At 34.3% G+C, this 19757-nt stretch overlaps 1 protein-coding gene across 1 annotated transcript; it reads right to left on the bottom strand.

The window, feature by feature from the left end:
• Positions 1-1910: 1910 nt before the first annotated feature.
• LOC138305454 (uncharacterized) lies at positions 1911-18598 on the bottom strand. The gene is made up of 14 exons (XM_069245689.1): positions 18527-18598; positions 17304-17369; positions 16407-16553; positions 14537-14761; positions 13902-13967; positions 12076-12144; positions 10367-10492; positions 7107-7178; positions 6583-6702; positions 5605-5745; positions 4521-4679; positions 3761-3937; positions 2746-3184; positions 1911-2256 (listed from the first exon to the last, which is right to left on the bottom strand). Exons 2-14 carry the CDS (start codon positions 17362-17364, stop codon positions 2052-2054), a joined length of 2007 nt encoding a protein of 668 aa, XP_069101790.1. The 5' UTR covers positions 17365-17369; positions 18527-18598; the 3' UTR covers positions 1911-2051.
• Between the last annotated feature and the right edge of the window lie 1159 nt (positions 18599-19757).

Genomic DNA, 19757 nt, shown 5'->3' with positions numbered 1-19757 from the left:
TTCCGAGTCTCTAGAGAGCTCGTTGTGCCTAGGGTGGGCTGTTGGCGACATATTGATTACAATGCTATTTTGCCATCGTGTTAAAGATGCTCCATCGCCGACAGAGCATATACGAAAGGCTAGTTATATCATTTGGGCTATGACTGATGTTTGATCTTGTCTATATATCTGATTAACACAAAAATACATATAAAATCATCTGCTTTTCTTTTGTTGTTTGTGCAATCAGTGTCTCATTCTATATCAGGAAAACTGTTACGGATATCGTTTCGGACGCAATTGATTATCTTAAATACTTTTACATTGAAGTAACCTATTTTAAGAACATCAAACTTTTCGGTCACGGTACAATATGTAGTGTTAAGTTCTCAAGTAAGTCATTTTTGTTGTTACTGAAGGAAAACACTAATTCATCTGCTCATGTTTTAATAGATACAAAATACCATTCATCGGCGGTGTAGCATCCTAAATATATCCATTTATCTACGAGAAACAAATCGGGGTTGGAGTAACCTTAAGTTAAAATGTTTGAGTGCAAATGTCGATACTATCAATCATTAAACCATTTACAATGTGATATTGGTTTAATTTGTCGATGTACCGGAGTTCAATACTTCAAGTGTTTATTCGGCTTGAAGCCTTACGGCTCATATACTTAGGATAAAAATGATAGGGATTTTCTACCCGAGCGCCACAAAATGTATTTTTAGAACATTTTGTGATCCCGATGGAAGGATATTCTTATCCTTCATATTCACATATGAAAGTGTATTTTTCTTTTCGTATACCTCGACGTTTTGATACAATTTCACAATAGACTTTTCTATATGTTAATTAGGATACAATTTAGTATTTAAACAATAAGTTTAACAGCAAAATACAAAATCGTCACTCTGGCAGTTAAATCGTCGAGATAATATATAGCTGTAATTTGAGATAAGTACATAATGGCATTATTTCAATAGCTTAGATGACTAGGCTAAAAATCTAAACACATGTAAGGCATGAAAAACAAGAATTTTACAGTGCATAAATGTTGTGTTATAATAAAAGGTTAAAAGGCATCAAATATGATTGTTCATTTGACTACGTATGCACCAAACACAAAATTAATTATTTCATATTATTTTTGTGTTAATTAGTCATAGATATACACCATTAAACATCAGTTATTGTTCAAATGACGAGAATCAATTATGCTCTGTCAGCGATGGAATATCTTAAGTATTCCTTTTTGTTGATGATGTGTACAATATTATAAAAGCAAAATATTATAAATGCAAATCGTTCCCAGGAAACGCCACCATATTTGACAGACTAGTTAAAGCTATCTTTTTTAATTATTGATGTGTTTCTGTATCAGTGTAATTACATCACTCGGACATGTATCATGAATCAGATATTTTCTGTGATACTGTGGTGTTCTTTTCATGCAATATTCAATTCGAATTAGATTCCTGAAGAATATTTCTACGAAATCCATCCTCGATACTTACTCGATCATTTATGATCCCTACAACCCTCGACTATCTCATAGTAAAACTGAAGGCAGATCAGAGGGAAAAAATCTGAACCAATCATAGGCCAGAAAAGATTTCCTTTGAAGACTATAGAGAGAGCAAAGCCCAACTTCAAAACCATACAGTAACTGTAGTGTACGGTTATACACTTTTTTATGTACAACAAAGAACTAAATTACCTGTTCTGTTATGTTGCCTTCAGTATGACTATGAGATAGTGAGATAGTCCAGTGACGTAGAGATCGTAGGTGATCGAAACCCATGGAGTATTGAGGATGTACGAAATTGATGACGATACTCTTTAGCCTCATGAAAAACTTCATAAGTCGATTATATACATATATTTCGAGAGAAAAATGAGATTAAAGAAAAAATATAAAGGTAATCATCACAATTTTTTGTATTTATTTTGTGTCCCTATTCATAATTCACTGCAATCATAGCTTCTCCGAGACATTTCCTGACAATTTTTGGAAAATTAACCGGAAATTTCATCGAAGGTTGCGATTGACAGATGAAGTCATTAAATTATTATCCAATCACGTGGTCGTCACCAGTATACAGATTATAGTCCTCTATCCGGGCCGCTCTATTGCACGAAGGCCCCTTACAACAAAAATAGCACACTTCCGGTTGATCTGCGGGACCTTTGTCCTTGTTGTACATTCCAAGACAAACCGGATTATTCATTGATTGAATCCACCATTTGTCGTAACATTCCTTTTCTCCAACACACCTGAAAATAAAATAAAGTTGTTATTATGTTTTTTAGCCAGTTCGTTATTTTTTATCCATGTAAGTTCTATTTATATCATTAATGAGTGCTTTGGTTAATGCTTGGCTTAATAGGACAAAACTTCAATAAAATTGCATGTTACAACACTTAACAACAAAACTGTGCAACATCTTATGACTAGACTGCAATTGGTATCGGAACAAAAATGATGTACCGCTAGCCGGGATCGAATCCGCTACCCCGGATGTACTGGTCCGCCGCTCTGCCGAATGAGCTAAATGAAAGTTCCATCCAGCATAAGGGTAGAAGGCGACCGTATTACTAAACAAGTAAAACCTGCTACACTTTCATAGATAATGTAAAGAAATATATTTAATGAACAAAATTGTTATTGTTTTGCAGCAGAAATTTACGGTCAACCATTAGGAAATCAACGATATTAAATTATACCATATTGACATTCATTGTTTTTGTCTTGGTATTACTTACTCCCGTCTGAACTCTCGAAGTCCGTTCTTGTCCTGTCTAATGGTGTTCATACAGTAGTCCATCCCCGTTGCACATGCGTCCAAATCACTTTGCTTACAATTTGTCTCGTTACATTTGTAGCATGACTTTGATACAGTCGTTGTTGTAACAGAAACTGGAAGTTGCGTCACCTTTGTCACCGGAACTATGACTGAGGATGCGCCTGTCGATGTAATTTTAGTTGATCGTACACGCGTTGATGAGATGGTTGTAGGAGGTGTCGTTGTCGGTCTAGACGTCGATGATGATGCAGTTGAGTGCGCATGCGTTGTGGGGATAGCCGTAGATGGAGCTGTTGTCGATATGGACGATGACGCAACGGTTGAAGTTGCCGGAAGTTTAGAAGTAGTCGTTTTGTGCAAGATATGGAATTTCTCGACATCAGAATCCCGGAAATATACTAAATCAAGATAAATAGTGTTTGCATATGAAAATATTGCATACAAATTAAACCAAGGTCGAAACATGATTTCTGTTCCTACATTTGTACAGACTTAGTATATTTTCTCTTAATTATATACCCTTGCTACGCCAGGGTTTATTATCACTGACGTTATATTCACATTTGGACTATCATATAGCATAACTAGAGGCAAGTCAGGACCAATTATAGGTCTGCAGAGACTTTCTATGAAGACCAGAGAGAGTGGTTTTCAACTCCAAAGCCACAGAGTAAACCACAGTGTACCGTTATTCGATTCTTTTGATTACATCAAATGACCTGTGGCCTCCAATTTTGCTATGGGTGTCTTTATACACAGATAACATTGTATTAAGCAGATGGTATTTATACAGAGGTTGAATTGTGCTGAAAATTTGCCATTTGGGGCACTAAGAAAGTGTTCTTATTAAACAGGTGGTCTTTATACATAGGTGGTCGTAAAGGTAGGTTATATTCTTATTGGGAACTTATTAAAAGTATACGATCTATGGCAAAATCATTACATATTCCTAACGTAATTAAATACGACCTTACTATCACCACATAGACATAGATGGCAGCTGTGACCAATTGTCTGTAGCCTGCATATTTGGACCGGACAGTCCTCTTGGTTGGTCAGACAAAGGCTCTCGGGGTCCTCAGTGGATACTGGTCCTGTCGGGGTCATCGGAGTTGTCATCCGGGTATTTACTGGTAACTGACTTGTTGTTTCTAGTTAAGGAAAGAAATATGTATATATTAACATGCTATTTTGATGGGTTAAAATTTGGCATTTAACACGAATCTTTGATACCACTCCAAGATCAAAAGCGAATTGCGAAAATGCAAAAGCTGTGAGAAAAGCCGACTATACTGTATAACTAATAGATAAAAACTGTAACTTTTCATATATAAGTTTGGTTCAGTTTGAATGCAATAGATATGTAACTAAATAATTCATCAAAAAAAACACACCGAAGAAAAAGAAAAACTGAACATGTTAAAGACATTAATGTTAAATGACCACAATTTAGTTCAGTTGTATGTTAGTTCATATGTGACTTCAAGTTTGAATTAATTGTCGTCCTTTTTAAATATCTCGTCTGAAGTTAAATTTCTTATGCATCAACGCATTGCTATCTCAAATCATTGTACTTAAAATTAGCGATTCCAAATAGCAATACACCTCTCTGCAAGTGAGAGGTTCAGTTTTGCTCGATCGGGATTAAACTCGTGGCCTCTGCTTTCCTAGTCTTGCACTAAACTGATTTAGGAGGTTTGCAGGCTCTTTATTACGACTTGTAAAATGTCTTACCTTGTGGTTTTGAATTGATATAATTAAAGCCATCCTGAATATATTTGTTGTTGTCAAATCCATTCCCGCCTTGAACTGGCCCGGAGTATGCTACATGTGAGTTGTGACCAGGACCGGGACCAAAGTCACCGACAAGAAATCTCCGAATAATACCGCCAGCTGCAATGGAAGCTAAAATCTGCTTAATGAGAAGATACAAATAGACTAAAGAAAATCAATCCATTTTTGCTTTTTCATCTTCGAATAACACTGCCAGCTATAATGAAAACTAAAAAGCTCTTATACAGGAAATACAAATAGCCCACAGCAAATCACTTTATCTTCGCTTTTACATTTTAAGAATTAAGAACCGTTTCGCTTAAGGAACACGATCTAACTGAGACCCATGACTTACTAGTTAGTCCCACGCTTAAACGGTCGACCTGAAGAAAACGCTATCGGATTAGAATATTGCGGCTTGTATTCACCTAGGCATTGATACTAGTCCCACGCTTAAACGGTCGACCTGAAGACAACGCTAGCCGATTAGAATATTGCGGCTAGTATATTCACCTAGGTCCCATTCATTCATTATAGTCTATAGACATAATGCTTACCACATAGAGCTTCAAAGTACATTAGCTGTCATTGCGTCATCACAAGACCGAGAAATAGTATTTATATTACATTTCCAATTTCAGTATCATATTTGGTTGTGTTTAATTAAATCGGCTACGAGCGATCTAAAGAAATGTTTAAGAGATTGTGGTGGAATTATTTATGCAAAATATAAAAGCCCTTTGATAACTTATTTCGTGATACAAGTAAATTCGCGAAAGCGTTCTCCGCAATTTACCGTCTTCAACATAGTATTGGTAGGAATTTCCACTTGATTTTTCAATCCGCGAATTTTAATCTTCGAGAACTTGTTTCGAAATGAAAATCGAGAAAAAAATAACAGCTGTTAAAGAAAGTCAGTAAACGGTACTCTGTAGACTTGTTCCCACCTCAGTAACCTCCCTTGCATGCGCTTCACAAAGTGAAGGGAATCAGTCTACTTGTCTATGGACCATTGCGAATCATGATTGTTTTACCATTACTTTACCTGGTGATAAGTTCGTGCAGTCACATAGCTGACAGGTAGAGGTAGGATCAGAGCTGGTTTCCGTATTTCTGATAGAACACTTCGATGGGCAAACATAGGCAGTGACGTCACAGGGATGTTGTAGGGCTATGAATGTTTGACCTATTAATTATAAATCATGTTTTATTAGCAAGTCTATAAATAGTGTACTACTGCATCTTCACTTGTAACAAGATGTAAAGTAATTTAATTTTCATTGTATTTTGCAATCTTGAAAACAAAATGTGCACTGTATGTACAGTAAAACCACAGCAAGATACTGTAGACCATGACATTTACGTTGTACGGAAACGTTCAATATTACCGTGGTTGCTAAGGTTTACTTGTGTTGAACTTGGTGGAGCTAATACTTCAAAATTACTAATTTGAAATTGGAAATTTACGCGAGAGGGCAATCTCCGCTAATGACGCGAAGGTCACATGATCGCAAAAATTGCCCTTGCGTAATAATTTGTAAATGTCTGAGTCGTGTGGCTTTATTTATGGCGAAAAGGACATCAATGCGAAATGAAGAAATCGCAAAAACATTCACTTCTACTCTTCTAAACTGGAAAATACACTGTAAATATCCGCTAAAACACATTGTAAATATCCGCTAAAATACACTGTAAATATCCGCTAAAATACACTGTAAATATCTGCTAAAATACACTGTAAATATCTGCTAAGATACACTGTAAATATCTGCTAAGATACACTGTAAATATCCGCTAAAACACACTGTAAATATCCGCTAAAATACACTGTACTTATCCGCTAAAATATACTGTAGTTATCCGTTAAAATATTCTGTAAATATCCGCTTAGATACACTGTAAATATCCGCTAAAATACACTGTAAATATCCGCTAAAATACACTGTAAATATCTGGTAAAATACACTGGAAATATCCGCTAATATACACTATAATTACCCGCTAAGATAAGTTGAGTACTTGCCTTCAGGACAAGAACAATGGTAACAGTTCCAATTGTCAACTCTGTAGTTAGTCACGTGACATGATGATGGGCAGTCGTCTGCTCGTGGCAGACAGAACATCTCCAGAAAATTAGCTGGGTCTTCAATCACAGATTTAAAACGACATGCTTTAAAATTTTATGGACCATTCGCTCGAGCAAACGGGTGGAAGTACAAACATTTTGTTTAGACCTGATATAAAAGACCCCTACATGTATCTGTTACGAAACCGTGACTAGCCTTTCATTAGCTTATTTGAGGGTACATATAAAGTGCAAAACGAAAGCAAAGCGAAACAAAACGAAATCAAACTAAATCATATATACGACGTTATGTATTTATAATGTCAGAAAAATAGCATTGTTCTTCATGATATTACGATTTCGTTACAATGTCTCAAGTCGTTTTGAGATGTACAAAATGCTTACGAAATATAATTTGGAGGAGAACTTGATTGGCATACAGAATTTGTGCATATTTCATTGTAAAAATTGGACAGAGTTACCGATCGTTGAAGGTGGCGTTGTAACCTTCGTTGTTGTTGACGGGTTCTGGGTAATTTGTACGGGATGGTGATCTGAAATAACGAATCCAACAAAGATAAGAAAATATTATATATGTTACCATCCCAGGACTATAGCTATTATAATCGGTCGCTTAGGTTGCCATGTTGTTGGGATTTCACATAGTTATAAAAAATCTGGTCACTTTGATCGGTTGGCCAAATCTATTTTCGTGTGTTGATTGGTTACTTGTTGTTGAAGATTTCATATGTGTAAGGGGTACCAGTGGGGAATAAACCCAGAGAAAAAGTTTTTTCCTGGTTGTCGAGCATTATTCTCAGAAATCACACAAGGCGGCGCTACATGTACTAAATAGAATATAAGGGTAAGTCTAGAGAAAGGTTTCAAATGTCGGTGACTTGCCGAGTTTTGTTCAACTATATATAGCCTAACTGTTCGCTAGCTGATCATGACCTACTTGTAGTAACTCTCCGTACATGGGTGATGCTGAAGCAAAATGTTAGATATTACTTAGAGGATATTTTTGGAACTGTATGCGTTAAAGTAAAGTGCAATTTTAACCTAAATATTACGCTTGTTTATATGTGTATGTATTTCACCAACTTGTCCAAGTATATCCGCAATTCGTACATGGTATATTAGACGGAAAATTTGATAGTGTTAGGAAAAAGTCCACTATCCCTAGCTTCTAAACAATTTTATTAAAATGTTCAAAACGTTAATTTTCATCACGCAGGTCTATTATGTTTCCCGATGTTGGCCAAATACAACGCGTCAGTTGACTATTACTGTGCCAGACGGCAAAACAAAGACAAGAACCATTGCTGTTAATACCAGAAACATATATTAGATATGTTTCTGTTAATATGTAAATTTAAATTTGTTTTGTGGTTTAACCACATCTTTGCCCATCGTTATCAATTTATTATGTTGAGATTGTTTTAAAGAAACTTTTATTTTTTGTTTCGGGCAGGTAGCCCTTTCATGAATATCATGAAGTTGATTATCTTTTGCATTGAATGTGAAAGCATTTAAAATTATCATTCTTCAAAAATGAATTGTCTTAAGAACTATGCCAGCTTATTGTGAACGGAACAATTAGTCTAGCTTTCCTATCATTGCTTCCTAATATTGCTGTGTGGTACCCTTCTTAGCTTTTTGGAAGCTAATAGTTGTTTATTCTTATAATCGAATTTTAAAACACGTCGTTTTGACCAGCACCTCGCATGAATCATGATTTGGCCCAAATCTTGGTTTACTTGGGTTAGTTTGACTGTCGATGAAGATACGATGACTGACATTCTTCTTTATACTTTTTGTGCGTGTTGATACACGATAATCGATTTTAGTATAGATTTTTGTTGGCTTAGTTTTGTTATTTCTAATACCCTATAGTTGTTGTTTAACGATTATATCGTTCCTCATCCTCGATACTCCAGGGCTTCCGATCACTTACGATCTCTGCACAAGTAATTGGAACCCCTGGGATATCGAGGATGATCGTTCCTAAGTGTTGTCACATAATAATGTCCTGTAAATTTATTTGTTGTATGTAAATCTAAGAGACATCTACAACCAATTCATGAAGATCCAATACATTACACTGCTGACTCTGTTTGCAAACTTTTAAAATTCTCTTTAATCTATTCCTATCATCTTGTGTTTCCCAGATATGTGGAAACTTGCTAAAGTAATGCCACTTTTTGAAAAGGGAGATAAACACTCCATTTCTAACTATCGACCTATATATCTCCTTTCAAATGTTGGAAAAAGTATTTGAAAGGGTAGTTTATAAGCATATTTATAATTATTTCCTTGAAAATTCGTTATTTTTCCAGTTCCAATCGGGCTTTATACAGGGACATTCAACAGTATATCAATTGATATAATTTTTTCATAACATTAGTATAAATCTGGAAGAAAAAAAACATACTTGAATGCTTTTTGTAATATCTCAAAAGCTTTTGACCGGTATGGCACAAAGGTCTACTTATGAAATGGTATGGTTAGAATAGTATCTTAGTAACCGAAAACAAAACGTATTTATTAATAATTCATTTTCCGAAATTGGGAGGATTATGGCTGGAGTCCCTCAAGGCTCAATATTTGGTCCACTTCTTTTTGTTATCTTCATAATCGATATTGCTGATGGAAATGCACTTAACAGCGACTTAGAAAAGATAATAGGTGGGCAAAAAGACGGATTTTATCTTTTAATTCAAATAAGACTGAAGTGCTCTTCATTTCTAACTTGAATGACATTAATGCAGATTTTGAATTGATTTTTGATGGAAACTTTCTACATTTTAGTCAATTTTAATTCAATATTGGTCGGAACATGTCACTGAAATCTACAAATCTGTTATGAAGAAAATAAATGTATTGCATAAACTTAAATATATGCTAAACCGTAATATCCTTTTACAAATTTATAAGTCATTTATACTACCTATTTTAGATGATTCAGACAAGTTAGAAAGGGCACAAAGAGAAGTACCAAGAATAATTTCGGTTTTCCATAATTTGCAAAAAAATGAATCTCTTTACTCTCAAGTCTTTCTTACCTTCTGCTTTAAGAAACTGGAATAATTTAGAAAATGATATTAAGTCATTACCTATTACTTCTTTTAAGATTGCTCTTTCCCAATAAATAATCTCTCATCGACCAATCTATTTTAGCTATGGTGACAGAAAATTACCTGTGGAAATCATTGTGAAAATGTTTATCATTATTTCTTAGACTGTCCTAACTATTTAGATGCCCGTACAAAGTTAATAAGCGAAATGAAAGAGCAAAATCTGGAAATACTCCTTAATTTGCTGCTTTTTGGTGATGAAAATTTGGCTTTGGAGGTAAATTGTAAAAATTTTGAACATGTGCAATCGTATATTAGGTCCTGTGGAAGATTCTGAACATACATATAAGCTTTAACCATACAAAAGTTTTTACTACACAATTATTATCAAATTTATCTAAAGTACTATTATTTGAATTGTTTAATCTGTATTCCATATCAAAGTCATCATGTATAATATATCAATTGTGTTATAATATAAGGAGACGGCTGTTTAAGTTGGAATAACTTGTTCCTGATCCTTTTGTGTTTTACAATAAAATATGTTTAAAGTTAAGTAATCCGATACATTATAATCTTTGTCGTTTAAAGTCAAAATTCCAAAATATGATATAAGCGAAGATTCGTTCAATTATCATCGTTTTTGCTGTAATCGTGACTCTGACCTTCTACGCATTGACAGATGCGACATCCGTTCTGCTGGACTGGCATGTGCTGACCATGAGGGCAGGAGAGTATAGGGCACGTGAAGAAGGGCATGCATGGTCTATTCCAGAATTCATGGTACATTCCTAGTATAAATGTAACGAAATATAAAGTTTATTTCAAAATGTATGGTGAATCACTGTTAATAAATATAACGAAATATTAAATATTTCAAAATAAATGCTGAATCACTTTAATATATATAACAATATATATAGTCTATTTCAAAATTCATGAAATAAATGTAACAAAACATAAGCCTTAGGATAATCAAAAAAATCATGCCGAATCACTGTAATAATATAACGAAATATAAAGCCTATTTTAGAATCCATTCTACATCACAGTTATAATTATAACAAAATATGTAAAATATATTACAAACTTCATGGATATTCGCTTTTATAAATGAAACAAAATATAAGTCTATTTCAAAATTCATACTGAATCACTGTCATAAATATAACAAAATATAAAGTCTATTTCAAAATTCATACTGAATCACTGTCATGAATATAACAAAATATAAAGTCTATGTTCTAAATTCATGGAAGTTCGCTATTATAAATAAACGAAATATAAAGTTTATTTCTAACCCGATGGTGCATCATTGTACAAATGTAACAAAATATTATAATAATGTATGATTAAATGTTCATGAAATATGCCAACAAATCTTTAAATCAGTCATTTAATTAAAACGTCAAGGTGATTTGAAAACTACATCGCTGATAAGAAATGTCGAGATATTAGTTATAATTTGGTAAAGTATTTATTTATTAAATTCTAAATATTTGATCATTAACATTACATTAGCAACAAAGGGTCAGACTTGAAAATGTCATTTAACCTAGACAGTGACATCACTGACATTGTTGTCTATGGGAAGTCACGTGGTTCTGTGGTCTCAGTTTGTACGTGGGAACGGTCTACATTCATTGGGAGTTTTATCCGTTGATAGTTTAATTATTATGACCGTATGGGTTAGTGTTATTTTTGTGCATGTCAGCAAAAAGCAAGATAAATTGGGCAGACGGTACTCGATATTCTCCCATACCTACCTGTGTAATACTGGCTGTTCCAGGTCAATACATTTGTGTCGCCTGAAACTGCATTTCATGGCTACCCATGCATTAAAATCTCGTAAAGTCACAGCATTAACATTATTACTTTTTCTCGGTAAAATTTTAACCTTTTTTTCAGAAACTAGCATGGGTTTACTTAAAAGATACAAACAGCATGATTTGCGTTGGAAATATCACACAATTTTCATGTATGGAGAATTGATTTGCTGTCGCATTTTTTTTCGAATTTATTCCAAAATGGCGCGAAATCATAGTGGTAAAATTGCAATAAAACGTCAAAGTATGAGAGAAAAATACTCTTTCATACGTGGATATAAAGGATAGGGATATTCTAACCTCGGGTTTACAAAATGTCGTAAACCCTCAGCAAATCTTGGGTTTTACAAGATTTTGTGACCCGCGGGTAGAATATCCCTCTCCTTCATATCCACACCTGAAAGAGTCTTATATTCCAAACGCAAGCCTGAACCACATACAAACCATAGTGTACATGGTGCTGAAATCAACACAGCTATAAATAGAATGTTTATCATAAATTAATTAACCAATCAAACAACATAACGTAAGTATCATGGATTACATACTTTGTGGAACAGGCTGTACAGGCATCTGCTGTCGGTACGGATAAAATGGTTGTTCTCTTGGCATTTCATCTGCAACAACAAATTAAATTGTACTGTACTATTATTCTAATACTGTAAACGTATCCATGAAAACCCTAAGTAATAGTGACACCCCCTTCAACAAGTATCTTGAAGTTTTATTTTCTGAAAAGAGTAGCGTAAGGTTCTATGTTTAATATATATATATCTAAATAAAAGAGGAACATGTCTTTTTGACATTTGTTTTTTTGTTTTTTTTTGGGTTTTTTTTTTGTTTTTGTTTTTGTTTTTTTTTGCAAAGCGTTGAATATTCATTTTATTCAACGCACTTTGAAATAATTTTGCGTTATTTTTTTCAAAGTGGGAAGTAACAATGCACCATATTTAACACAATTTGGAAAAAATCAAAGTGCGTTATTTTTTTTTAATTAGATTGTAACTTTTATTCGCGTCCGATTTATTTTCGCGAATTTTGCGATAAAGGTAAATTCGCAATCAAGGTAAATTCAAGGTAAATTCGCAATCAAGGTAAATTCAAGAAGAGTTATGTAGACAAATTATTTAGTAATATCTTCCGCAGTTCGATGTTAGTTCGGCGAAGGTGAATGTTCTGAAACGCGAATGAAATTTGGTTTAATACATTAACAACAACAGAATATTTCCTTCTGTAATAAGGAAACCGATCGATATTTTAAATGATATTTTACAATTAGGTAAATCATGTCGTGATCTATCGACTGAGATAGTAGTTGACTGCAAGAAAATTAATTTAGAATGAGAAATTTTGGGTTAAACAGGGAAAAAAATCGATATTTTCATCGATAATTTCTATGTAATTTATCCTAATGAACAAACGCTCAAAGTAAAAGAGCCCGGTCGCCTTCCTTTACCGTCGTACTGAACGATTCCATCGACTTGATGTGCCTTTTTAGTCAAAGAAGAACAAACAATGATAATATCTTTTTAAAATCATTTTTCTCATTTTCTCGGAACATACACGGATGGTCGGACAGAAAGGTTTTTTCTTTCCATTAGTTTTGTCAAATGTATGGCATTTGTACAACGTTCTCTCACAATATAGAAACGCAGCGTGCAATTGTACGCAGCCCAACTTGCTCTGTGGAAATCACGCGAAAATTTGGACACAATCGATTTACATTGTTTGACCAATTCAAAAATAAAGTGCCTAAACCGTTTATAATCACAGGGTGCCAACTCAATGAAAATGGATGTTGTCATACATTTTTTTGTATTTGGAGGATGGACTGATGAGTATATATGACAGTCATGTGATTTTTTTTTTTCAAAAAAATACGAGATTTGAAAAATTATTAAAAAATCGGGATATTTGCTATAAAACAGAGAAAGGGACGACAGTCGCCATATTGGATTTTTTACCCCCAACTCGATTAAAGTTAATTTTTTCACAATAGTATACCTTTTTTCCTAGAGACATAATCACGCATCAGTCCTTCGATAATCCATAATCACACACAAACCATGCAAAAGCATATAAACGATATCTATATAGTCAAACGCAATGTTTTAATCCAAAATTGCCGGCGCTTTCTGACTTGTGACATCGAAAGCAACGTCCTAGTGAAGAGCGATAAGAGTGACTTCCCCTGCAATGTCATTCAATCTGTTTAGTCAGAGGTATTCCGATACGTTTTAATATTCAAATTTTCCGCGAAAGCAAACGTATCGGAATATCTCTGATTAAACCGATTGAATTACACTCCACCTAGTAGTAAAGTAGTACGTAATTTAAGCTCTCCCCCTGACTTTACTATCTTAAGTCACTTTACCTGATGGCGTGAGTCTTTCAGACATGACCTCTCGTCTTCCCACAACAATCGACTGTTCGCCGTCTACTGAAATATTTCAAGACATTCGCTGTTTAAGAATACATCTCGTCCTTGTTACGATTTGCAATTTGATTGGTTAATTTGAAAGGTTATCGAAACGTAACCCCATATGGGATGTTATCAGATCATCTAAGACACATGAGTGTTAATTAGGATATCTATTACATAATCTGCCTGATAACCAGTGATTTCGACCGTGTAATATTTTATGCATATGCCACTTGTGTTATATGACCTGGAGTGATTTTCAATGGCTAAAAATTCATTGTGACGTCAAGACAGAAATAATAAAATGACGTCAGGAAAAATGACTTTACGTCAAGAATTCGATTACGGCTGCACAAAATGGCAGCATCCGCTGGATTATCGCAATACATTTTGACGTGAGTTTCTTTGAAATGTAAGTTTTTGTAATTATGTGATAAAAAGTATCTTAAATTTGTGTTCATTTCCAATGCTCGCAAATATAAAAACGTCTTAGACTCGCTTCATAAAATCTAAACTAAACACTCATTTAAGATCATATATGTATTTCAAACAAATTGTGGACTCCCTTACTTTTGTAAACAACTTACATCTATGATGCATATCCGGGCATTCACATTTCTCACACGTGGTTCCAGTCGCCATGGTAATATTGCCACGCCTACATGTCACAGGACACATAGCGTTAGACAGTACGCAAGGATTCTTTAACTCTACATAATGGACGTTGTTCACGAAGTAGTGCCCGGGGGGTAGGGTAGTTGTCCGTGGGGTGGTTGGCCTCTCTGTTGTTGTTGTAGGATCAGGCCATGCTACTAAAGAAAAAAAATCAGTTTAATTCAAACAAGTATGGCGTTGGGTGTGTTCCCGCTACGCCTACATTCTATAACAATAGGTAAAAAGATCAAAGAAAGGGTAATTATAGTCTGTTTCATACAAGTTTCCTATACATGTACTTTTTCTACTTAACTGGAGTTTACCTATGCGTGCAAATTATAGTAATAATTATAGTAGTTTACTAGATAATTCATCAATATTACATGTACATTATATCACAGGAGTTTGACGTTCTGTCAATAATATATAGTTTACATATATAAAAAATACTCCTATATACAATATAAAGTTTTTATATAGTAATAGGAGTATTTTTTGATATATATATACTATTTCTTTCATACCTACGGGTGTAATACTGGCTGGTCTAGGGTAATACACTCATGCCGCCTGAGGCTGTATTGTATGGATACCCATGCATAGTTGTAAAATTGCAATAAAACGTCGAGGTATGAAAGAAAAAATACTCTTTCATAAGTGGATATGAAGGATAGGGAAATTCTACCCTCGGGATCACAAAATGTTGCAAAACCCTCGGCAAGCCCAAAATCTATTTTCTTCTTCTTTAAACTAACATTACGATGTTTGTCTCTAAGAAATTCATTCGAAATTGATAGAGAGAAATATTGTCATAAAAAATGTATAGTGCTGTTTTGTATGGCCAGAAATATCGGTGATGAATATCTTTTATTTTCGTTTGCTATTTTTTGTTCGTCTTTGCAAAAAATATATATACGGATACCTCTAGATACAATTACTAAAATCCATCTGACGACCTTTTGCCCATAGTGCAAAACATAGTATATATGTCCAGGTAAAAAAAAATCCAGGTAGATCACACACAGGTAAAGTTACCTTTATGATACAGACTATAATTGTTATAACAACATACATATTTACTTGCTGGTAGAGGTTTTTAAAATGTAGGCGTTCCGGGTTACAGCCAAGCTGGCGTTGCATTTATGACTTGCGTTCCTTTTGCAGATTCCTGTCATTTGTATTGCATCGTTACAAAATATGGAGCACGGTGAACTTTTGCAAAATATCTTGCCATTGACATTTTTCAAAATAAAGGTTTTTGTAGTTGTGATAAAAATCATCTTAAAGAAGTACTTATGTCATATACGATTTTATGAAACTTATTTCGATGTTTTAATTTTTGCTCGCCAAAGCTCGCAAAAATAAGAAGACAAGTTTTATAAAATGAACACTCATTTAAACTCATGGAGTATGTTTAAAATATAAGCTGTATTTTGGCGATAGTAATGAAAGACAAAATTGGCAAACTTGTTGCGAACGACTTTTTTTCATTCTGACCGAGCCCAAAAACACAGCTTATATTTTATGACACTGTTTATCCTGCAACATTCATTCAAAAGACAGATATTAAACCTGAAAGATACCAACACTGTTGAAAATATATCCTACATTAAAACGTCTTATAAAATATATATTGTCAAGCAGTCTGAAACAAATATATGCACCGATGTCACCGTGTTTTATTTTCAGGGGCTATGAGAAACACATGTTTGTAGTTAGCAAACATTTTTGTCAAACCCTTATGAAATTAAACAAAGTGACATCAATTTTTAAAAATTAAAATATATAATACAAAGTGTTCACCTGAATCTAATGGGTTTTTACAGAAGCAGAATTCACAGTTGGTAGAACCTGACATCTTCATAATACTACAGGTGACTGGGCAGATAACGTCCTGATTTCGGCACGGGTTGACAAGTGCAACAAACTCGGGGTCGCTGGATATCACTCCTAGATAATGGAAAACAGGGCAGGTTTCAATCGACGCGGGAAAATTCACAAGGAATATATAAAAATGCTGCACCGCTGACGAAAGGCATTTTTTTCTATCAAGAAGAGCGGCAGACGATTAAGTATTTTCTTCGGTTATAAAAGTTAGTTACTTAACACCATTACCACCATTAAAAGGTTTGGGCTTCTTATTTTATTTTAATATTAAAATATGAAAATGAGTTCAAATGCGTTCCGAAAAAAACCCGTGGCACTATGTCCTATAAAGAATAAAGTACTGATTGCGCCTGCACCCAAAGCGTATACATGTACTTACACGATGATACATCAGTTATTGTTAAATGATAAGTATCATTTATGCTCTGTCGGTGGTGGAGCATCTTTATTTTTAAAGATTATCGACAGACAGCACTTACCCATACAACACTATGATCATATTTGTCACACAATCACAAAATGACGCCAGGAAAAATGACGTGACGTCATGATATCGAGGGCGGCGGAACAACATAGCGTTGATCGATGGAATTTCACAATACATTTTGACGTGACATTCTTAAAAAAATGTCGGTTGTTGTAGTTATATTGGTTTTATACATTTATACATTGGAATTTATCGATTTGTTACAAAAAATAGGTTGTGTATGGTATTTGTTTCACTCGACTTTTCCAAAGCGACAAAGCATAAGTCATCATAAAAATTCAATTCAATGTTGTTAAAGCATAGCTGTAGTTAAAAATAAAATTTACCGCATATTGCCACCAATAAGACTAATGCTGACCATTGGCTAAGTGTTCCTCTTGTTGGCATTGTACCTGTTCATCGAAATACATAAAACATTCATACGGTAATACAATGTAGCGGGTGAAGTTTACGGCTGTGTAAACGCCTATGTCGCCTCTCATTGGTCATTTCCAACCTATCGTTAATCCGATTGGTTACCTGGAAATGTATTCATCCACATTAAGAACAAATCTGAATGTACCTTCTTTACCAGAAGCCTGAACTGGCTTTCAATAATTCAACCCATTGATTGATTGATTGATAATCATGGCGTTCGACTTTATACTACATTCCATGGCGAAATTTCTTGCAAATTGTTAGTTGCTGGTTATTTGATCTGAAGTAACACATCAGGATATTGGATCTCTATTTAGACACACTATTTTATGAATAATAAATGTGGTGCTTAGGTGAATATAGGTGAGAAACATAAACAAGTCCCTCAATAATTGACTACTATTTATCACATTTATCATAAGACACATAATAGATACTTATTGTTTTGTGTCAGTGTACATGTATGTATGGTGAAAGTGGGTGTTTTGTATGGATGTACAATTATGTAAGTGTGTATTCTGTATATTGTGTTTGTGTGTATGCTTTGTTTCTAACCGATGAGCCGAAAGGCTCAAGGTAATAAAATAACTGAATTGAATCTAAACTTTCGTCAGATAAAACTAGTCTCTCTTTAAAATGTAAAGATTAACTAACCAGAGTTTGATAAACATGATAAACAACAATCAGTCTTTGAAAAAAAAAAAACAAAAACTTGTTTCATAACGGCATAACTTAACAGTTTCATCAGTTTGTTTCCCTATAGATACATGTGGGGTATTGAATTAAAATTGTAAATGAAATAACAAGATTGTGAGATAGAAAAGATGCATGCTATAATTACTATTTCGTAATTTTATTCAAATGTCTTATGACAACCTGATAACAAACCTTTCATCTTGCCTATTACTGTGTACATATCTCTCTATCATTTCAACCATTCATGCATTCGTACATTTGAAGAAATATTAGAAACAAATTCATAATTGTATATACGCATATTTGTATATTCACATAAATATTCAAGACGTAATTCAAATACAGTGCTAGTATACTGACAGTCGTTTCTAACTTTTTGATAATACGAATGTATATATATATATATGCGTGTTGTTGTTTCTCTGTACATACTTACCTTATCTATACCGTTTCGATTAGATCGAGGGCACGATCCACTCTCTACAGAATAATCTCAGGAACTGCTATCTATCACGGGAATATGAGAATTAGTTACAGTTTATTATCGCTTTTGTGAGGCGAAATAACGAAATAACGAAATAACGAAATGGCTATAAAGGTCATCTGGACATGACCCCCTATGGGATATTGTCAGATCCTCTATGTAACGGAGCGGTTTTAAGGATCTGTATTTTAATCAGATTGTCCAAGATCTCTGTCCTATATGTATATATCAGTATATTTACATTTCCATGTCACTTCTACTATACATGTATAAACTAACCAAGGTAAGGTGATGTATATGACGGTATAACTGACACCCAAAACGTGTCCATTATGACGTCACTAATGTTGACGTGGTGACGTCAACTGTTCACCGTCAAAATGGCTGTTCCATCTTGTGTATTAAGTCGTCGTTGAAAGACGGTTTGCCTGGTCTAGCTTAAACAATGTTAATGCAGAGACCCTAAAATGAGTTGATAATGTAAATATAAGCAATAAACTATCTTCCTATGGCATCTATGGTCTATACAGATGCCAGAGCTTTGCAGACAATCATTTCATAATGCGCTAGCAAAGCATGATTAGCTTACCTACCATTGAATTTTGCCCACGAACCAATTTAACAAAACCCAGGTGCATTTTGTAGTACAATGACAGGTAGCCCGAGATACTCTGGCCCTGACACCAGACTTAGACATTATAACAGATACATGTAGATGTCTGGTTTAGGGCCCTGACACCAGACTTAGACATTATGACAGATAGATGTCTGGTTTAGGGCCCCTAAACCAGACATCTATCTGTCATAATGTCTAAGTCTGGTGTCAGGGCCAGAGCATCTCGGGCTAAATGACAGGGAATCTGTAAGATACCTTTAAAAAATTCAAAAGGCCCCAGGGGCCTATGCTAGGGATGATTTAATGTTGCCATCCCGAGGTATACACCAGGGTTCCCTTTTAGGTCCAAAACTATATCAAATTAATGTTCAATTTCAAAAACCGATATCATGTTCTCAAAAGTATACATTTCCGCAAATTTTGACTGAACACATGTAACTTAAAAGTTCGAAATATTTTTTACATGTTCTTGAAACCAAAAAGTAGCCAAATTGGGAGGTTTATTTTCAGCAATATCAAATTTTCACCAAAATGGTACATCCACGTCCAGTTCTTGTACACCAAAAA

Source organism: Argopecten irradians, chromosome 13 (assembly GCF_041381155.1).
Source record: "Argopecten irradians isolate NY chromosome 13, Ai_NY, whole genome shotgun sequence".
Lineage (NCBI taxonomy): Eukaryota > Metazoa > Mollusca > Bivalvia > Pectinida > Pectinidae > Argopecten > Argopecten irradians.
Note: the sequence above shows the minus strand (reverse complement) of the source record. Positions and strands in the feature narration are given on the sequence as shown.